Source organism: Copadichromis virginalis, linkage group LG20 (assembly GCF_057382275.1).
Source record: "Copadichromis virginalis isolate Kocher_CV1m ecotype Utaka linkage group LG20, C_Virginalis_male_GT1.1, whole genome shotgun sequence".
NCBI lineage: Eukaryota > Metazoa > Chordata > Actinopteri > Cichliformes > Cichlidae > Copadichromis > Copadichromis virginalis.
This window is the reverse complement of record NC_140637.1, coordinates 13,088,366-13,111,874: the sequence shown is the minus strand read 5'-3', so window position 1 is coordinate 13,111,874 and position 23,509 is coordinate 13,088,366. Positions and strand designations below refer to the sequence as shown.

At 40.8% G+C, this 23,509-nt stretch overlaps 1 protein-coding gene across 1 annotated transcript in view; it reads right to left on the bottom strand.

The window, feature by feature from the left end:
- The window catches only part of LOC146684456 (plexin-A1-like), a 314,632-nt gene that overhangs the window by 259,364 nt on the left and 31,759 nt on the right, over positions 1-23,509 (bottom strand). Inside the window, exon 2 of the mRNA XM_085444381.1 lies at positions 5,817-7,188. Coding sequence (XP_085300507.1) covers positions 5,817-6,992 — 1,176 coding nt within the window. The 5' untranslated portion in view covers positions 6,993-7,188. The remainder of the gene's footprint in view (positions 1-5,816; positions 7,189-23,509) is intronic.

Genomic DNA, 23,509 nt, shown 5'->3' with positions numbered 1-23,509 from the left:
GGCAATTTTCCCACTGACGTCCACCTTGTTTTGTGCAAACAGTGCGGACTCACATGCACGAACACTTGCACGCTCTTATTATCAGGCCATTTTCCTCTGTTTGTTTTCACCATTGTTTTGTCCTGCTTCTTTGGAGGCCAGGATAAGAGGTGGGCACACACACACACATATGAGAAGTATACAAAGTGGGGAAGAGGCAGAAAAAATGGAGATAAAGTGAGCCTTAAACACACACACATACATACACACAGAGGATAGTATCTCTCCCATTCTCTGCCTGAATCAGTCTCATTAGTCATGCTAAGGCTGTAGTGTTGCTGGGTCGGGCTGCTCGCAGAGCTGTGGAGCTGGACTCCAGCCCACAGCCAGAGAAGGTCACCCACCACTCAGTTTAACTCCCGCAGGACCAACGCTGGCCTCTTCCTGATAATAAGCGGACATCACGATGCACGGGGAGAGACCTGCAATCCCAGACACACCTAATCTGGTGTAGAGCTCTGGGAGAAGATGACCCACACAAATCAAATCTTTTTACTCTTATAATGTTGCATGATTTAAAGTTTAAAATAATTCTTGTGCATTTCTTATACCAGGCCGTGCTCGACCTGCTCTCTGAAAACAGTCATCTGAATTCCCTTCCTTTTACATTTAAGCAATGTTCTGATTGGAGTTGACCTTATCATAATTATCCATTCTCACTAACGTACAGATCCAATGGTGGCCCAATGGATCAATGGAAGCCTGACCTTTCAGCGTATAGGGATTACTTGCACATAAGCTGATCTCATTATTTGAAACTCTTATTAAAAGTCAAAGTATAACAGAAAATCACAGTAGGTCCCCTTTAAAAAAAACTGGGTGAATACAGCATTAGCCATAGAACATAAAAATATTTTTATTGAAAAATATTAATTTCATAGAAAGAGAAAAAGTTCTAAATGGCCCTTTAAAACACATGTTTGGATGACACCCTTTTAAAGGACATGCCAAAATCATCACTGCTACTGCCAGCAGCTTTTGGAAGCCACATAATTATTTAAATAGTGGATGGTGTGTAGTCAAGGGGGTTTTAGCTGATTGTAACATAAATATACCGATGCTATCTGAAAGCTTCGACTTTTAGTGAGCCAGTCTGGTGGAAAAATCGACACCATGAGGACAAAGGAGCACAAACTCAGCTAAAAAACAGTGATTGAAAAGCTCAGGTCAGCGCAGTGATAGAAGGACACTTCCAAGTAAGTGAACATGCCATAGAGTCCAGTTAAAGGAATCATCATAAAAACCAAAAGAGTTTGGCGCTGCTGTAAATCTGTCTTTGGAACTGGCCGGCTGATCGTCCAAGAAGAAGAGTAAAAATAGATCTGCCAACAAAGAGACCGGCATTAACTACATTCTGATAAATGTGGGTGTGTTAAGCCCTTTTGTACTTCTATACTGACCGCATTTTGATGTCATCACACCTACAAGGCAAAGATGAAAGGTATACGCACTGTAGCTTCAAATGAATGGGAGTAAACATTTTGAGTCCAGCTCATTCAGAGAGGTTAACATTGATTGTACAGTTTTTCACCTTTGCTGACAGCCTGTGAGCATCACCTGACACCTGTTTTATTTCCTCACATCACACTTCCCTGCTTCAACTACTACGAAGTCTCTTTTTATATCATTTCTAAGCAATTGTAAGAATTGGGATAACATTCACTGTTACTGTTCTGGGCAGAGTTAAGAAACCTTTGTCCATCTGTCTCTCCATTGTTGTGTTTATCTCTCACTTTCCCTATCACTGTTTTCCTAACTATGTTCCCTGATACTATATGTTCATTCTACCGTTACTGACCCCGGGCAAGCAGGCAAGCAAACTGAGCAAACAAATCTCTCTGAAATGTGGCAGGACGTTTGAGTACAAACACAGGACAGAAATTCCCTCCAGTTGGTCCTGTTGCTCTCTTAGCTTAAAGATTTCATGATCTACCTGTGCACACTATACTCTGTGCTTTAATGGAAGTCCCAAATCTCTCAACTCACTGGATAAATTACATCATACAGACTCTGAAAAACAAACATCATACCGATGATTACCCAAACTTTTATATTACACCACCTAAGCTGCCAGAGGAAATTTGGAAGTTTTAGAGTGTGAGGTTGGGCACATATAAAACTGTGACCTGTTTTTTTGTTACAATAACCCAAAAAGTGCTTAATAGAAAGATTTCGCGTCAGACAAAGTGATTAACTTTGATAGAGTTCAGGTAGAGATTACTGTTCGAATAACCTGACCTTGTCTCTTCAAATGAGCCTGTGCTGATAGTTTCCACATGACACTCACGCAAAAGCAACGAGCTGTCACCGCTCCCATCAGGAAACTATGAACATGCCTGTACAAGATGATGAATTTTTCACAGCGCTATCCCAGAGCGAGCTCCACCAACACAACCTTGATCGATAGCGGGGAGAACGACAGATGGCCATAAAGGACGATCGTGTGACTGTATGCTCATTAGCATAATCGCGCACCTATACAGTAAACTCACAATGGCCTTGTGAGTTTACTGTATAGGTGCGCAGTTTGCACACCACCAGCGGGCTTGTGACAGAGATGTTGTTTCTGTCTTGCACCAAGCTGTGACACTTTAAAGAAGAAAAGTCAATGAGCAATTATAACATGCTCAACATAACAGGGATATTTGAAAATCTGTATTGTGCTCAAGTAAAGGGAAATTCTTTCATATCACAAGCGTGTACATTTTACCCAACATGAGTGCGAGGGTCTAGACCAAAAAACATAATAATGCAGAAACGTGGCTGCACAAACCCAAATTTCTGCAGGTCTAGTTTATGTTTTTATTATAGTCAGATATTAATTGGCTAAAATTGGCTGTTTGAAGCATGTATCCCTTGTAGCACCATATAAAAACAGTCTACCCATCTTTATTTCATGATAATAACATCTAATGTATCGCTACAAAAGCTGACTTACACATCGTATCTTATAACGTCACCAAGTAGTTAAGCAACCACCAAGAAATGGCTGAAATGAACCATTCTTAGCATTTGTGGACCTCATTTTCGTTTAATGGTCAACAGCTCAAACAGACATGTACTAGCATAAATAAAGCACAATATGGTAGTGCAATGCTAAAATTGCTAATAATATTATTAGAATGAACACATTAATTTAACATTGTGCAGCATATTTAAGTAACCTTTCTTCTCTGGGTGCAAAGTGGCACATTAATCAGCTGCCTCTGTCAACAACTGAATGCTCAATACAGCAGGCTTACATGTTTACTGTAACAATGCTGCAAAAGTAATGCTTGTAATTGACCACGTTAGCAATTACAGTTTAACATGTTTAGCAAGCTTACACTTATTAATTAGCCATTCTCAAAAAGCACAGAAAATACTTATGGGACTGCCAACAGTTTTGCAGTGCTAATGATTGCCACCTATAATGTGCACTATGTCAAAAGTCGCAGAATAACATGTTTAGCTAATACCTGCTAATTAACCTTTCCCAAAAATTACAGATAGGGCTGATGGGAATGCAGTCTGCGTTAATCTGAATATGGGACTGAATAAGAATTCAACAGGGCGTTTATGAAGGTTTTCTTCCAATTCTAAATGAATATATTTATTTATTTATTTTATCTGCTTACAGTAAGATCAGAGGATCACTGAAGACTATATTCTTGAATGACCACAAATGTTTGCACATTTTTTGGCAATGCATCCAGCAGTTTTTCCATAATTGGACTGACTGACTGACACATCTAGAGCTGCTAGTGTAGCTAAAAAGATCTGCTAGTTAGCTTTCTACGTCTTCTGCCTTCCTTTATCTCTAACATTTTTTAATTAATTCCCGTCCTCTACGACCAGGCTTCGGTCACACTTTTCTTCACACCTTCTCTTCTGTCTTTGCTACCTCCTTTTTTGTCTTCCTTCCTAGCAGTCCATGCCCCCACCTTCCATAAAACCCACCACTCCGACTTTCTGTCATTCTTCATCACTCTCCTCCCCTTTATCGCTGCATCGTCTGTTCTATCCGCATTGTATTTTCAGATCACATCCAGACTCTGGCTTTACACACTAAGTCACTCTATACCTCATCACTCAGAGGAAAGTCAAGGAGAGGGCAGAAAGAGATGGTGAAAGAGCAAAGGCTTGAGAAAAAGGGGAATGAGACAGAAGAAGCTAAAGGCAACCAAAAGAAACAAGATTGCAAAAAAAAAAAAGGGGAAAGTGGGGGGGTTACAGGTCAAAAATTAAAGACAAAGAAAAAAGGTCAAGAAGAAGAGTTGCGGAGCAGAATAAGAAAGAAGAAGATAAAAGAAGAAGCAGAGGGAGAGCGGGGTTAGCAAATGAAAGAAGCCCTTATGCTAATGATGGGACTAGAGTAAAGACGTAGGAGCGAAAGAGAAGATGGAATAGCAGAGAGGGGAAGAGGAAATGGAGACAGAGAGGTGGAGAGTAGTTCAGAGATTTATGGCAGGGTGTTATGGAGCACCGACTAAATAACAGAAGGTGAGACCAGGTGAATTATTCATGAGGATACTGGGCTGTGAGTGTGTGTGACATGTGGGTGACAGGAGCAGGTGAAGCACACACACACTTACACACACACACTTGTGTCTCTAAGACACCCTTAGGCCAGCTCATCTATGAGTATGAGCAAAGACAAGCCATCCACTACCTGTAGATGAAATTATTAGAAAAAAACAACAACACAAAATCTCAGCAAGACAGCTGTTGTGTGCTCAGACTAAAGAAATATGGGGACATTTTAACAAAATTAAAAACTAATTTGGGATGCATGAAAGTTTTGATCCCTCTAGCTCATGCCCGTGTTGGTACTTCTCTCGGCACTTGACAACCAGAAGTCAATTTATTCTAATTTAGGTATTTTAGTTCCACATCTGGTACCTTCACATGGATCATTAGACACTTTATGGAAGTTTGGCTACTGTGCTGCAGGTAGACTGGATGTTCTGCTTTAGAACAAACAGCTTCTTTCTTAAAAAGATCATGTAAACACATTCTCCCACTATGTTAAAATGCTGTTCTTATAATAACATTTATTCCATGTGGCACAAAATGTGGAATTGCGCCTACACTTTGATTGCCCTAACCAAAATGGAAAACATCACTTTGCCATGTCTGAGGATATGCTGACATTCTTTTTTTACCCACTAAGTAGATATCTGGTTCTCACTAAGAAGAGGAGAGGAGTATGGATCTCCCTTTTTCTGGAAAAGCAGTAACCTGGCCCCTTTGACATGATACTGAGACTTTAAATACTACGATAACAAGAATCCAAAAGCACTTATAATAACTATAGATGCATAATGAGTTGTTAAGTTAAAGACTCTATTTACTCACATGGCTTACAGTGGTTTACCTCACTGCCTACCTCTCTCACGCCCACTAAAGGTGTGTTTTCAGGTTGTTGGCTCTACCAACTTTTCCAAGTAGATGCCTCACTATGATCATGTGTTGATGATGAAAAACCTCTAATTAATCTATTAAAATTGCTTCAATGACTGGACAGAACCTTCTCAGACACGGCTGGTATTGGCACAACCTGAATCTGTGATCACTTCAGTGCTTTGGGAAAGGTGCGAGGTAATGAAAGGCTATCAGCAAATAAAAGCTGTAACCAAGCTTCACAAAAACAATAAAAAAGACATAATTTTTCCTTTTCCGGGGTTAAAAAATGCTAAATTCAAGGTTGCACAATCATAGGAGGAAACAATCCACACAGGTACGGATGATCACAAGGAAAGAAAACACTTCTGGGAGTTACTGTCTCAAACACTCACCGAGTTGATGCAGGCCAGCTCCTTGTTGAGCAGCCAGGGCAGGGAGAGTTTCCCCTCTCCTCTGTAGCACGACTGAATCCTCTCTTTAATCTTCTCCTTTATCTGCCTCATTGTGAACAGGCACAAAGCTGACTCCTTCGGCGGTTTGGCTCTGTTCTTCTGACCCTGCGCAAACACAGTAAATAGAACCTCCTCGTGCTCCTGAATACCAAGCGAACGTGCCAACCGGCTCCCCGGCCGGGCTAAATAAGCATCCTGAACCAGGCGGTACTCCACTCCGTCCTTGGTGCAGCCAATAGGGAACTCAACGTAGGAGTAGAACTTGGGATCGTCAACACACAGGCGGACGATCTTAGAGGTGAAGAACTGCTCGCTGGCCGCATCTGGGGAAGTGAGCTGGGTGTCGAGCTGTAAGGTGAGGTAGTACACAAACTGCTCGCTGTTGAAGCCGTAGATGTAGTAAATGTCGAACGCGGGGAACTTTGAGAGCGTGTCTGAGGGAATCTTGAGCTGGGAAGAGACAAACTCATCCTGGTACACGAAGCTGAACATGTCAGCGTTTTCCTCGTTGGACATCAGCTTGCGGCTAGACAGCGTGGGGAAGTACTCAGACTTGCCATCGATAGGAGTGCCGACAAAGAGCTTCCCTCCGCCTCCAAAAATATCCGGGGAAATCACGACGCCCGACATGGTGCCCGCCTCAGCCACACTGGATAGATAATGCTCTTTGCGATGGTGGGGTTCGCCCAGCTTGAACAAATCATCCAGACGCAGGAACTGGCATATTCCCTGGGAAGTACTTCCACATGCAATCAAGCGGTTGTGGGCAGCATCGAGCAGAAGGAGTTTATTGACATTAGAGGTCTGCACCAGCTCGTGGGGGCAGGACTGTACACCAGGTGGAGGGTAACAGCGAGGGTTGTCTGTGACAGGGCCGGTGACGTGGCTTCGTAGCTTGGTGAGGTTGCTGGAGAGCTTATAGATCCAGTTGACGGCACCCAAGTAGACCTCGCCGGTTTTGTTGTTGACCACCAAATGTGTCAGGCCTCCTTCAGGAGGGGAGAAGGAGAGAAAGGGGGATGCGGAAGGAGTAGTAGAGGTAGAAGCGATGGAGAGAGGAAGTACAAGGAAGAGGATGGGGAGGATGAGAAGGGGAGGGTTAAGGTGGGAAGACATGGTGGTGAAGAGGGGAGGGGGGTGTGAATGTGTAATCCTTTACAGGGTCAGTCAACGCCTTAGAGGAGCGCGGGGTGCAAAAGATGCAAAAGAGGAGTTTCCGAGCAACTGGCTTCCCTCGTCCTTTATTCCTCCTGTCTCTGCTGTCGTTTCTATAACCTCATCCCCTGATCCTCAGCTTTGTCTGCCACCAGCCCTGCAAAAAAAGGAAAAACAACGAAAACTGTCAATATATAGTTGTACACTTCCAGAGAACTGCCAACAATTATTCATTTGAATACATCAAAATGACAAGCCACTAAATATTACTCTGACTCAGACTCTGAGGACCAGATGCTGAAAGCAGAAACCAAAAAAAGAAAAAATACAAATGAGGGCACTATCGGCTTTGTTTTATTGACTTCTCGACTCTTGGCTCGCACCACTCGGTGGAGTGCATCTTTTAAAAGAAGACAGGGGCTGAGCATTGCTCTTCTGCTTATTGATTGTCTGGAGGTATTAAAGGATTCAGCGGACAGGGTGCACTTTCACACACATAAATACACAAACACCTCAAAACCTGTAGATGTGCTCATAAGCAGACATATAGAAGAGGTAGCTTGCTATACGTATACAAAAAAACCTAAACTAAAACACACACATACCCAGGGCCAACCACTGATGTGTGATAGCAGGTAAACACCCATAAATTACAAGCAGAGCTGCATGAGAGTCCTAAAGTATATTTACTACAGGGAAACAGAGCAGAGAAATACAGGCAGCCTGCCTTCTGAAAAAGAAAGGCGGAGGGAGGAACTGGTCAAAGCAGATAAAGCAGAAGAGACGATGAGAGGGAGAGAAGTGAAAGCTATTTGGCTTCATACCAGTGGAAGTGGAGATGACTGGAAAGATTGCTATAAATGAAAACTAGGGAAAATAGTAAGGAAAGAGAAAAGCGGATGGACCATTCATCTATATTCCATTACTTTCATTTTATATTCACTTTTATGGTTTAGGGTCATGGGAAGCTTGAGATTATCCCAAAATGCACTTTGCACTGGAGCCTACCAAGGTGACACTGGACAGGGCCAGAGACACAGCACATCCTGGACAGGGCGCGCCTGCAAGCTGCACCACATCAACCAAGTCAATTTCATGAAGGTGAAATTGACTTGGTTGATTTGAAGATGAAGCATTTTTCTAACCAAAAAGATTTTGGCATATAAGCGCTAATTCATTTGGCTATAGGCAACCTCTTTTTGCTATGTGAATAAAAAGCCTTTTATTTGGGCAAAAAAGTATCCATGTCTACAAGTTAACAAACCCTGAAGCCACCATTTTAGAGCTTTCCTCTTCCTCTCTGTGTAACTTCACTGGAAATGATTGGTGCAGTTCAAGAAGGGATACGCTTGTAGTGCTTGACGGCACTGCAGAGTCAGCTTACTGCCAGTTTTGTCATAGTGGTCAAACGGGATGCTGTAAAAAAAATCCATGTTGCCCCAGCAACACTGTGCTCATACAAAATATAAGTGACATATCAAAACCCTGCAAAAAGCACAGAAGTGATAGGAAAAGTGACAATTCATGGCCGCACAAAGTACAAGCAAACTGCAAAATGAAACAACAGCAGAAGTTTTAAAAAAAATTGCGAAGTTCTTCAACTGGTCAACTGAGGTTTGTTCCAAAAGGAGAAGTTTAAACGTTGTACCAAAAACAAACAAACAAACAAAACAACTTCAAAGCAAACCCCAACATGGTTTCAGCCTGCTAGAAAAATCAATTTGGTCTCTATAGATATTTTCCCTATTCATTCAAATTGTAGGAGATTAAATTTTAATGTAATTGATCAGTTTAAAATTGATCAAGGTAGCTCAAAATGTTTTGAGTTCTGATAAAACTTTGTGGCGGTCATGGGGTCATGCTAACAAACCATTAAAATTTGCCTTACATCCAAGAAAGTTCTTTAAGGTCAACTTAATAAGTTGAAATTTGAGTCGCGTGTATTTCACAACACATCCATTATTTTTATTACTACTTTTTTGCTAGCTATCTTATTAAAATCACAGTGAATCACACGGTTGCTTTGCTAACCACACTAGCTAGCTAATGCTAGCATTAGCAGGTAACTGAGCACAACCCCTCCAAGCAATGTCAGAGAAAACCCAAGATGAGGCCAGTTTAGATCCCAAGCTTGGAGCATTATAACTGTAGCCCTCAAACCAATGAGGGGTATGGATATGGATATGCAATGTCTGTCAGACTAACCAGCACAAAAACAAAATAGCGGTTCAAAGGCTAACCACATACAGTACTGTTCAATTTTCTTTTCATTAGTTCATGCAGAGAACAAAGCGAAGGCTTGTTTCATAATGGAGTTTGGACAGCAAACTATTCCCGTCTCCTGTTTCTGCCGCTGTTCCTTATTTCTCCCTTTCATTACATTCCTCTCCCTCTCTCTCTCTTCTCTCAGACACTTCTTGTCAATAGTGTCTTTCATCTCCTGCCCAGCCATGATTACAGTGGCCCAGATGACGATGCTGTTGCCTGTCCCATCAGGACAATAAACCCACTGTTAGCATCCTGGACACATAAAAAAAATGTGAACATATAACACACACATACAGTACGCAGTCAAAAGCATTTCTAAACCCTATCACAGACCTCATTGACTTCATCGTGCCGCATACCCTCACACATGTAAACTTAAGTGACATAAAACGAACCTTCCCACATGCAGTCAGGCACCGCGCGTGCACTTTATCATAATACACAAACACTTTAAGAGAAAGGAGAAGACTTGCATGCTATACTAAATGACAACATAAGAATGTGCGGTTATTGTTGAACATTTTTGTCTCACCTTCTCTGATGTACTTTACACATTCTATTAATAAGTGAAAACCACACAGCACATGTGAACTCTGTGGCCGTATTGCTTCAATAGCCAGCGGAGCTGAGTGATGATTACAGGCGCTGTTTGACTAAACTGGGACAAAAAGATGAGAGGAAAGAGGAACGCATGAACTGAAAAACACAAGGTAGTGATTTGAAAGTATTTTCTTTTATGTTGGAATTAGATCAAAAGAAGAAAATAGCAGTTATTAAGAGGTAAGTTTGCTAGAAATGTGAATATGGATTCACAAATGATAAAAGAAAAATGCGACAGAGTAAACTGATGTGAAACCAATTTTTCTTCCTTTGTTGCCTCCCAATTCATGTCTCTGTCACTCTTTTATATGGTTATTGTATTTTGTGAATGTTTATTTTTCACAAATTTTACAATTTCGATTTTTGCACTTATTTTATAGATTTAAGCTGCACATGTCTGTTTACATGTCTGACTGAAATGTTTGCCAGCATTTCCGTCAGGTTGAGGTCTGAACTTTGACCTAGCCATTGCAGCACCATGTTTCTTTTCTTTTTTAGCCATTATGTTGTAGATTTGCTGATGTGCTTAGAACCATTGTCCTGTTGGCTAGGGTAGGGCAATATGACCCAAAATATTTATCATGATACATATTTGAAAATTTGCGATAAAGATATAACTGGCACGAGACAAAATACTTTACAACTCCACAACTCTATTAGTGCAAAAAACCCATCAATTTATTTTCACTTAAACAAGCAGCTGTTCTTACAGGGAGGACTTGTTGGTTCTGCTTTCTGCCACGACGTGGCATGTTCTACAAAAAATTGTGTTTTGGTGATGGACGAAAACCAAACCAGTTCCACACCACTGAAGTTGCGCAATTTTCACAAACCAATTCTGGTTCATCTGTTTCATTCAACAATCTGCTTTCGCCCTTCTCATTCTCCGTCGCTGCCATGCTTTTTCCGCCATGTGCGTATGAGCGTTTGAAAACACAAACACTGCGCCTGCGCGTTTTACCCATATTCTATCGCGATATTTAATTTTCTTATCATTGCTTAAAATTGTACCGGTATTACTGTGAAAGGTATAATATGGCCCAGCCCTACCATTGACCCAATTTGGCTGAATTTGGAGCACAGAAGAGTTCATGATTCTGTGGATGGAAAACAAGCCCAAATCATTACACCTCCACCACCGTGCTTAGTAGGTAATAAAGCAGTTAGGCTGATATGCTGCATTTGGTTTTCACCAAACAGAGTTCAGTGCGTTAAGGCCAAACATCTCCACTTTAGTAGCACCCAATCAAAGGACATTGTTCCAGAAGTGGTGGTTTGTTCACATGTAACGTTGCAAACCTAAGCTATGTTACTGTGTTCTTTTTAGATCTCCTGGTAATGCTGTACAGTAAATTAGTTTTAACATTTAATGTGCTAAAGTGAAGTTGGTAGAGCCTGAGGTGCAGCTCTGGGGCTTTTTTGTATTTTCTCTGAGCATTGCACAGTCTGACCTTGGGGTAAACTTGCTGGGACATCCACACCTGGGGAAATTAAAAGCTTAAGACCAACAAACTTGTACAGAGTGTTTATCGACACTACCTGTCCATCACTGGAGTCTGCTGGCAAAAGGCATTTGCAACTCCATACTAAAGCCCAAGCTTCTAAAGTGACGCAAAATACTATCTGGTGTTCTTGTTGTTCATCATTTAAAGCCACCTCTAATCAGGAAAATATGGCACTTGATATATCACCTGATATATCGCATCATTAATTCTTTGAAGCTGATCAGCATCTCATCTGATAAAGGCCTTCACCTCTAAACGTGTGCACGTTTTTGTGTCAGGGCTATCCCCAAGCCCACCTGCCACGTCAGATGAAGCTGTTGAGGCATTCAGGTCTGCCCCGAGTTGATTTATTGCTGTTGGCACATCGATTGCACACACAGCCACAGACCTAAGCCAAACACTTAAGCAAATTTATACACACCACTTCTTCAGCATGGAGCTCACATTCATGCCTGCCGGCCTCGCTTCGTGCGAGTCTGTTTGTATATGTGTGAGCGTATTCTGCATCTGGTCCATCTTAATTACTTGTCAAACAGTCATCCACACGCATCAGCTTATATGTGAACTGTACAATACGTACACAAGGCATACATAATGAAACTTTGAAAACCTCAGGCAAAGTATAAACATTTATACTTTTCCAATTTAAACACTTTTTTTCTGGACAAAGAGCCATAGAGAAAGAAAACATTGGAGTTGGACTGAGCTGCTTGGAAACTTGACCTACATTTATTACCTTGTTGATTAACACTTAGACCCCCGGAGAGCAGTCATTTTGGTTTTCTACCTTTAAAAGCCGGAGAGCAGTCAGTCAAATGCTGGAGTCATTCATATGTATATTAGGTCGTTACCTAGGAATTCTGGAGGGAGGGGAGTGGGGGTGAGTGATTGAGGGGGTTTGGGAGTGGAGTGTTTCAGTTTGCCATCTTAGGGAAAAATCAACACATGTCCTTTGTATGTCCTTTGTTGCTGACATTTATTGATGAAAACAGTACAAAAAACCAACCATTTGTACACATATTTACAAATAATGATAAAAAGTGAGTGAGTACATTTCAACATTTTCAGTAAATGTTAAAGGACGTGAGCCCAGAGGTTTGGATTTCAACTTATAATCACGTCACCATAATCGGGTTGCTACAGTTTAAATGGGGTTTACGTCTAACTCCAAAAAGTTTCATTCACTTTTACACCTGAAGTTATTTGGAATTTAGCTTTCATAGAGTTCGGAGCTAATCAAGACGTTTAACCTGGAGAACCTGAAGGGGACCTAATTAGGAGAGACTTTGTTCAACCTAACTCACAAATCATGAGTAGGCAACCACTTCGATGCAGGAGGAGCTGTTTTTCTGGCTTGTGGGGGGCACAGACCACAGTGTCTGGGCTAAGTGAAGAGTAGACTTTTCTTGAACAGTTTCTCATGCTAATATTCACATTAACAGATCTCAACTGCTGCTTTAAATTTGACGAATAAGACAACAATTGCTGCAGTAATATTACATAAGTCTGGTGGTTTGTATTGTCAAATATAGAACTTCCTATCCCATGGACACAGTTTTTCTAGTTCCCTTCCCCCATAAATGATGTAACCACAGTAATGTCACCTATTCTTTAGTAAAGTTCCTTTGTGAAACTTTGAGCGAAGGCCTGAGGAGAAATAGTGGAATACAGCATGCTGTTGTTAATCACAGGATAAAACATACCCAGCTGTTTTGTTTCATTTGACTTTCAAGGGGGTTTAATTTTCATCTCTGATTGGATGAGACTTGGAAAAAATTGAGGCCACAAACTCAACAGAAAACTGTTTACCATGGTTACACACAAGAGAGCTAATGTGGGAATTTTCCATTGCAATCCTAAGGTGTTGCCCCGTATGGGACAATAGAAATAGAACTTGTTTAAGGTATTTTTTTAAATCTCGTATATACATTTTTTGTGAAAAAGTAAGTCATTTGATGTCAATTTTACACTTCATATATGGAGGCTGAAATTAATGATGAAAGATGCCTCATCCAAATGAGTTGCATTGCTAAGACTTGATGTAATTAATTATTAAACAATAAATATAATGCGAGCTCCATGCAGCAAATAAAAAGATGCTAGTGATTTCACTCTGAAGTGAAATCAGATTTTATGCCAAAGCGATAGTATTTAATAAAGAAGATTCCTGGTTTAATTCCAAGAGGAGACACAGAGCCAAACTCAGGGATTCATACGGTTGTGTACTCCTAGTTTCAGCCCCAAGACCGGATAAATGTGAGGTTTGTGTCAGGAAGGACAGTTGGCATAAAATCTCTGGCAAATCAAACATGTAGACACATCTGCTGTGGTGACCTCTTGTGAATAAGGGAGCCCCCTTAATAAATACCTGACAGTACTTAAAGTACTGACAATGTGAACGGGTATGTCATATGCAAAAGTCAATGGTAAGCCATCATAAATGAGCACACCAACTGATTTTCTTTTAGATATGTCAAGGTAGACACAATCAGCCTATGCTTAGAAAATCTGATGGGATCTTTTAAAGTAAAAAAAAAAACAAACAAAAAAAACTCCACGCTTATTGCAACAGATGGTAGCAAAATTACAGTCACAGTACAGGTCAGGTAAGGACAGCAGAGGAGGAGATGTGAGAAGAGGGATAGGAGACGGACACACTTGTGAACGTGAGGAGATTTCTATTTGGAATCCATTTTCCAAAAGTCGTAATATTGACAAGTACTAATACTGCAGACTGTAGTCGACTCACATCCTCCTTTCCTGGTTTTCAACAGATGGACAGATATAAAGAAAGACCAGTAGGAAGGGAGGGAGTTAGCCATGTATTTCACTGAACAGTATTTATTGGTAATGTTGTTTTCTCTCAACGTGCCACTGCTATATCTGCCAGTAATGATAACTGTGATTGCAGAAATGAAACCAAACATAGGATAAAAAACGGATAAATATCGTGTTTTGTTTCGTATGAAAAAACAAATGGATGATGCCAAAACCAGTACTACTGTATATGTCATGACATCTAAAATATTTAGATCCAGCATTGTATTGGTTGTCATTATAATACAGAATCAAATTGCTGGATTTGCCTCACAGCAAGAAAGTTCTGGATTCGAATCCACCTTTCTGTGTGAAGTTTGCATGTTCTCCCTGTGCTTTTGTGGGTTCTCTTCTTGTAAACTGGACTCAAACAGTCCAAACACCTACATGTTAGAGGAAATGGTGACTCTAAATTAGTCATAGTCGTGAATGGGAACACGAATGGTTCTCTATGCGTTAGCCATATGACAGACTGGTGACCTACCAAGGGTGTACACCGGCTCTCGCTCTATTACAGGTCCACTGTGACCCTGAATTGGATAAGCGGAGAAATTGGGTGGATGGATGGATGGTACTGGGCACTGGCTAATATAAGATAATCTAACTGTTCCAGGACTGCAAAACCTAGATTCATACATGAATTCCCCCAAAAGACGTGTTTGTGTGAGTATAAAGAGAATGTGGGTCAGACTCTATGTGTGTGTGTGCACATGTGGGCTGCTGCACCATGCAGTGGGGACACAGTGGTTCATTTACAGCCGCATTCCACAACAGACACACTGACCTCACAGACAGCTGCATGCACACACACACAACACAAAAGAAAGCAAACCGATAGAGAGGTGGCTTCACACTGCACACACACATTAACATCCTTTAGTTATATAGAAATCAATTAAAAATTAAGAAAATACATCTCTGTGGTTTAACACAGTTTATTACATACGCACACACACACACAGAAAATTTGATTCTAACAATCTAAATGAGATGATGAGAAGGATGAAGCAGGCAGCGCAGTAATTTGACTTCATTCATAAAAAGCTGTTCACGCACACATGGAAACAGAAGCTTAGGTAAAAGTTGCATTCTAAGTATACTTTTTTTTTAGGGAGCACACACAAACACACAGGCACACTCAAACAGACGCAGGAAGGCGTAAATCTCCTGGGGAAAAACACACACTTGCATAAACACAGCCAGAGATACAGGCAGACAAACTCCCGCTCACACGCGCTTATTTTTCAAGCTGACAGGTGCAGATCAGCCATCACTCTTTCAGAAAGTGCAGTGGGAATCCACAGCGAGCAGAGCTGAGTGGATGAGCCTTAATCATTCTTAATCTGACTGAGTCTCGCCTACAATACACTCGCTCTGTCTCCCCCAAGCTCGCCAGAATGGAAAGGGTTTAAGGATTTTTTCCAGATAAAATGAAATCCTGACAACTGTTCCGCACTTTTGTTCAAAAGGAGCAAACGCGCAAATCACCTCAGCTACATTTATATCAATTCTGCCCACAATAACTTGCACAAAGTTATACCTTAAACACCAAAGATTAAAAAAAACGCTGTATGTAAGCAGAGTAATATTAAAAGCCCTCTTTACATTTTTTTGTGGTGTCAATTTTATTTCAACCTGTGTCATTTGTGAGTGGATTGCTACTCTCACTGGGCCAGACACACACCCATTAAGGGAAGCACTCACTATTAATTTTATACATGTCGGTGGGGTGGGTGATGATGAGTGTAGCAATGCAGTGATAGTTTTCCCAGTCAAGGGGAAAGGTGGGTCATGCCTCTCAAATTAAAACACCTATTATAAAGCTGTGAGTAGGGGGAGAAAAATGTTACCTATGCTTTTTACAGTTGTTTTCTGAACATTAGTGTAACCTGATAAAGGAGAGGACATGCTCTATTGTTTTGATTAAAGTACATAATGCATTAGTTTACAGCTGGCCATAAAATTACTGCAGGCCCGGAGGGGGAAAAATGAACCGTAATGGTTGTTTGGTGACATGCAGCTCATCCATTAAAATGATTTAGAGTAAAATATGTTTTATTAAACATTGTTGAGTTTCTGATTGTCATGTCACACATCCCCCAAAAAACAATAAAAAAAAATAATACAAAAACACTACAATCTACTCCACTACAACAACATGAAAAGTCAATGTTTTCTTTTTTTTTATGGATTCTTGCAGAAATGTCAACAGCAACTTTTTGCCCGTGGAAGGTACGAGTGTGTCAACACCTCTTTGTTGTTAAAAACATTCAGATCCATCAACTGGTACCTGATGTTTGTACGCGAGTGTTTCCCCGCACTAGTTTTCTAGTACTGTCCTTGAAACAAAAAGGTGGAGGGTAGAGGCAGAGCAGCAATTCAAACTACTTACACACAAGTACAAACAAACAAAAACAGCAGTTTTGGGGTTTTTTTTGTTATTTTTGTGTTGATTTGTTTTTCATAGATCTCGCTTCTGTTGTTGAGGTCATGTGCATGGGCTGGATCACAAAGATAATGCATAGCTAATGAGGAGAAACTACACAGTCTTTTAAAAAATGATGAAATCTTCCTCTAGGCTTTTAAGCATTATTAATATTTTGCATAAATTACAAACCCTTTAAATTGTCTCTTCTAGTTATTACTCATACTTGGCCCCAGCGGTTAAGGTTCAGTCCAGTTCAGTTTCTCTGACGTTAAGCAAGACAGCTGATACCACCATGTTGGCGTTGTTCCTGCAACATGAAAATAATGCTGGTTCATGATGATTGTTGCATAGCACAGCATAGAAAAACATGTCTTTGTTTACAAATAAACAAATCGTTAGCATTGCAGTTGTTTTATTTATTAATTTGTACAACATAATAAATATATGATTAAGCTAGGGTTTCTGTTAGCCAAATGTACTTTTTAATAAATTTGCTAACTTATTGGCTAATGCTAACTGAATGCTTAGATATCATTTATCAGTTGCAATGTTGATCCTGGAGGAGCATCAATATGATGATTTAGCACATATTAACACAGGGCTATTGGATCATGCCTGATAACCCAACCGAATCTTTTGGAGGTCAGCTCTGAGGGTTAGTTTGGCTTAAAAAAATCATCTCAAATAATTAGAATATCAATGAAAAATTCTTTGTATTTTTTCATATATTCTATATTCACTGCATTTTAAAGTGAAAATGCCATTTTTCTGTTAACTTTGACAGTTATTGCTTAAACAGTATGAATACTCTGTATCTCTCACTCCATTTCATCACAAACAACCACAACATAGGTAAAACTGCTGACTTGTCGCTTGCCCAGATGGTGATCACTGACACCATCCAAAAAGGGGATATGCCGCAGGTCTTTGCTGAAAAAGGCAGGCTGTTTGCAGAGTGCTATATCGAATCATGTTAAAAATGTGGCAGGAAAATGTACAGATGGGACAGGGATGACCGCAGCTTTGAGATCATCAACAAATGCTCGATTTAAGAATTTGGGAGAGCTCCACAAAGGATGGACTGAGGCTGGTGTCATTTGTCTGTGTATGTTCTTACTCATCCAGTCATGGTAGACGTAAAAGCATGAAAAGAGATGGCAAATGGACTTCTTTAAGTTTGTGAAGATGTTTTGCCCCTCGTCCAAGAGGCTTCCTCAGTTCTAAAAGCAAAATAGTGGAGAGTCCCAGGTATTTAACCCCTGATGGGGGTTGTCCCCTTTGGAGGTGGTCCTGAGGGTCATTGACCCACTATATCATGTTGACACATTAACCAAATTTTGAAAAGAAAAAAAACAGGGGTCATAACCATCACCAGGGATTAAAGGTAAAACCACTGTGAGATTGACCCTACCCTATCATGTGACCTATTGAGGTCACCTAGAGTAAGATGTGAATGGAGGTTAAAGTCCCTAGGAAGAGATATCAAGACTGTATTGTAGGTAGTTCATAATTCACTCCATGGCCTCTTGTAGTCCTCTGTCAAAAAAACCTGTCTTCTAGGTCCAAAATAAGAACACTACAATCCTTTGTCCTTTAGGTCTAAGTGTACAGCTGAGTCTTGTATGCTCGAGGTGGCTCTTCTATGTTGTGCCATGTATTTGTGGAATGGCCGTTTGGTTTCTCCAGTGCTGACATACGGTCACTCCTTACTTTACAGCACAGCATATACTATGTTGTTTAGCTTGCATTTGGGAGTTTTGTCATTGGGATGAATCGGTTTTTGTCACTAAAAGAAGTCCTGTTGCCTTCTGTTTTCAAACTCTTAAGGCAGGTGTGAGAGCATGAAGAGTTGCCTCACACAGGTGTCTTCAGTCTATCTAATAGACTCCAATTTGTACATGTAAATGGAGAGTCCTCTTCACACACTGAGGTTAATTATGGAGTTCCACAGGGTTCAGTGCTAGGACCAATTCTGTTTACATTATACATGCTTCCCTTAGGCAGTATCATTAGAAGACATAGCATACATTTTCACTGCTATGCAGATGACACCCAGCTCTATCTATCTATGAAGCCAGATGACACACACAAATTAGTTAAACTGCAGGAATGTCTTAAAGACATAAAGACCTGGATGGCCGCTAACTTTCTGCTTCTTAATTCAGATAAAACTGAGGTTATTGTACTTGGCCCTGAAAAGCTTAGAAATATGGTATCTAACCAGCTTCTTACTCTGGATGGCATTACCTTGGCCTCCAGTAACGCTGCGAGGAACCTTGGAGTCATTTTTGACCAGGATATGTCCTTCAACGCACATATTAAACAAATATGTAAGACTGCTTTCTTCCATTTGCGCAACATCTCTAAAGTTAGAAATATCCTGTCTCAGAATGACGCTGAAAAACTACTTCCAGGCTGGACTACTGTAATTCATTATTATCAGGATGTCCAAAAAACTCACTGAAAAGCCTTCAGCTTATCCAAAATGCTGCAGCAAGAGTTCTGACAGGGACTAGAAAGAGAGAGCATATTTCTCCTGTTTTTGGCTTCCCTTCATTGGCTTCCTGTTAAATCCAGAATTGAATTCAAAATCCTGCTGCTCACATACAAGGTCTTAAATAATTAGCTTCCAGCTTCCAGCTTGGATTCGGGAGACAGACACTATCTCTACTTTCAAGATTGGGCTTAAGACTTTCCATTTTGCTAAAGCATATAGTTAGGGCTGGACCAGGTGACCCTGAATCCTCCCTTAGTTATGCTGCAATAGACGTAGGCTGCCGGGGATTCCCATGATGCATTGAGTTTTTCCTTTCCAGTCACCTTTCTCACTCACTATGTGTTAATAGACCTCTCTGCATTGACTCATATCTGTTATTAATCTCTGTCTCTCTTCCACAGCATGTCTTTTGTCCTGTCTTCCTTCTCTCACCCTAAACGGTCGCAGCAGATGGCCACGCCCCTCCCTGAGCCTGGTTCTGCTGGAGGTTTCTTCCAGCAGAACCAGGGAGTTTTTCCTTCCCACTGTCGCCAAAGTGCTTGCTCATAGGGGGTCATATGATTGTTGGGTTTTTCTCCGTATCTATGAAGCACCTTGAGGCGACTTTTGTTGTGATTTGGTGCTATATAAATAAAATTGAATTGAACTGAATTGAATTGAATTGAATTGCATTCAGGAAAGGGACTAAAATGGTCAGATTCCTAATATCAAAATTTAAGTCAGAAGAGCTATACCTGGGATAAGAAGAAATAGAACTGGGTTGTTTCTCAGTGGTTTAAAATTCTCTTTTTAAATGAAAGAAAATCTGGCACTTCATTTGGAAATCAAGGCTTTAGATTCAGGGTCCAAGAATCCAAGGTGTTTGAAGTCCATATGAAGTAACTGGACTCTGTGATGCTCTGTCATGTGCTGGCATTGGTGGTGGTGCAAAGTCAACGCAGTCGTCTACCAGGAGATTTTAGGTCACTTCATGCTTCCATCTATGGACAACCTTTTTGGAAGAGGTGATTTCCTTTTCCAGCAGGACTTTGCACCAGTGCCAAAACTACTAACAAATGGTTTTGGTGACCATGTTATTACTGTGCTTGATTATCCAGCTAAAGGCTACTATTAAAGCAACCTGGGCTTCTGTGAGGAAATGACACATCCTGTCCTTTGTGTTAAGATTACGGTCTCCTTTAATACAAAACACCAACATTTCCTCTCTTGTGAACAGAAAATAATTCTAGCATGACCTGGCATCCTACATGCGGCAGGCACACAGACTACTGTCCAGCAGCAGGGTATTAACAGATGCTTGAGTGGATAGAAATGTCAGAGAGAGCAAGATACAGGTATTTTTATGTGCTGACAAGCCTTTAATAATAAAAAAAGAAAAAAAAAGAAAAAAAAATGACTCTGCAGTTGGATTATTCCCACGATGGGTGTTGAAATCACTGCATGGAGTGTGCGTATGTGTATGTTTATAGTCTCCAAAGAGGGGACCCTGCAGCTAAAGCCATTTAGAGGGGCTTTAAGGGCTTGAATAGGCCCAGAAACACTGTTCTTTATCAGAGAATTTGCCGCAGATAATCGAAGCTGGCTCCCAACCGCAGAACAGCAATTTTGCAGTTTAAGAAAATGAGCGGGAGAGAGCGATGAAGGATGGAGATGGGGGGGAAAGCGAAAACAAAAGAAAGAAACTGCACGGGCCATTCATTTGAACTCTGAAAATCAGTGCGCTTGAGTGTGTGTATGTGTATGTACATGCATGTAGAAATAAAGGACAGACTACAGAAACAACGGCATAAAGAAAATCGAAGAAGGAAGAAAACATTATACAAAGTTGCTAATGGGTCTATGTATAGGGAGGCAGATGGGAAAGTATGTGCGTACTGTAGTTTTATATCTAGAGGCAAGATGGATATCACCATCCATCCTGGTTGAGAGACTTTATATCCAAACTGCAATAGAAACCTGTTTTATTGTTGCGGCAGTGCCATAACACCTGCAATAAACTGGGGTTGTTAGCAGAGGTGGGACCAAGTCATTGTTTTGCAAGTCTCAAGTAAGTCTCAAGTCTTTATCCTCAAGTCTCAAGTCAAGTCTCAAGTAATGTCAGGCAAGTCAGAGTCGAGTCTCAAGTCACTGGTGTAAAAGTCCGAGTCAAGTCACAAGTCTGAAACTTTGAATTTCAAGTCCTTTCGAGTCTTTAAAAAAAACAAACGAAAAAATAATGTTGCAGTTATGCTAAATGTAAATATTAGACCATGTAATTTTAAAATCTGTGTTTTTCTCAACACATACAAAATAGTGAACTTAGAAAATATACACAAATTGTGAAATTGCACCTCTTTAAAATGCAGCTCAATTAAACTTAGCTCCAAGAATAATTTTCACCGACAGTTCTGAGATACGCTGCATGTTATTCTTGGATGCGGTTGTAGGACCAGCTTTAAAATCGCATGACAAAAATATCATACATATTAAAAAAAACTGTATCACCAACGTAGCCTGGAAAACATTTGCTAGTTAGATGAAGTCAGCTATCTCATCTTAGCATATTTATATGCATATTTATAATTATACGGTTCTTGGAGTGAGTGCATACACTCATGAAGTTTAGTAACTTCCGGTCACTGCAACAAGTCCAGGTACAGTTTATCGACGGATGGGTGCAGGACCTTGAAATGCACCGTGTAGAACGAAAGACCATCGTACGTATCATAAGTTTACCAGTCTCACAAATCGTCTTCATAAATACACATTCGTTAACCGTTTATTAATATAACCTTTGAGCTCAACGGTAATTAATTAGTAGTGGAAATAATTTCTGGTAGCATCACAGAAATGTAGCAGTGACAATAATATTGTATGCTGTAATCGTACTGGGCAATTAGTGATACAAAAAACCTGTTTTATCCTGTGAATAAAAGTATATGTTTTTGTCAGTGTACCATAATAACAGAAGCGAAACGCAATATTGTGTCAGGACAATTCACTATTTATGCACAATAAACAAAGGAGCATAGCGCGACAATTTCTGTTCAGCGCCAGACTTGCTTGTAACCTATATCACCAATTATGTTAAGAAAAATGACGCATTAACTACAACAGCAAACTGACCTTTGTGTAAATGCTTGGAGCAGACTAACCTGTGAGCTGGAGTGTTCTAGGACGTTATATTTGATCTTTGAATGGCTGCAATCCAGTCGCCTCTTTGTTACTTCGGAAACATGGCTCGAACAATTTCTCTTCAACGACGTAATCCGATAACAACCGATCTCTTTACCCGTCGGCTTCCCGTGGCTGTCATGCGACCGGCTATTGCAGTTAATAATACAACAGCTTCTTGACATTTTTGTGTTTCTTTTTATCGCTGTGTGACTGATTTTAATTGAAAGCCTGCGTGCGCTAGTACCGCTTGCCACGAGTTCCCAGAATCCTTTGCGGTGCATCCAACTCTGCGGTGGTTGGATGCATCAGCAGGGATGATGAGACAGAGTACCGGGCTGTGGTCGACTCCTTTGTCACGTGGTGTGAGCAGAATCATCTGCAGCTCAACGTGGCAAAGACCAAGGAACTGATCGTGGACTTCAGGAAGACCAGGAAACACTTGACCCCTGTTTCAATCCAGGGGGTCAGTGTTGACATTGTGGAGGACTATAAATACCTTGGAGTACACATTGACAATAAACTGGACTGGGCTAAAAACACCACAGCACTTTACAGGAAGGGCCAGAGTCGTCTCTATTTTTTGAGGCGACTGAGGTCCTTCAACATCTGCCAGAAAATGCTGAGGATTTTCTATGAGTCTGTGGTGGCCAGTGCGATCCTCTATGCTGTTGCATGCTGGGGGAGCAGGCTGAGGGTCGCAGATGCCAACAGACTTAATAAACTGATCCGTAAGGCCAGCAATGTTGTGGGGATGGAGCTGGACTCCCTCAAGGTGGTGTCGGAGAGGCGGATGCTGTCCAAGATAAAGACAATGTTGGATAACACCTCCCACCCACTCCATGACATGTTGGTCAGTCACAGGAGCTCGTTCAGTGAGAGACTGAGATTACCGAAAAGCACCACTGAACGACACAGGAAATCATTCCTGCCTGTGGCCATCTCCCTGTACAACGCATCCACTTAACACACTGTTTGCTGCTACAACTACACATGTTTCTTTTCCAAATATTTATTTATAAGTGACTTATGTATGTATGTATGTATATATATGTATATATTGTACTATTCTTAGTTAGCGTATTGTCTGTCTTGTCTTAATGTTGGTTTAAAATGGAGCACTGTAACAAAAAATAATTTCCCCCAGGGATCAATAAAGTATTCTGATTCTGATTCTGATTCTGATGGTTCTACCCGTGAATGACGTCAC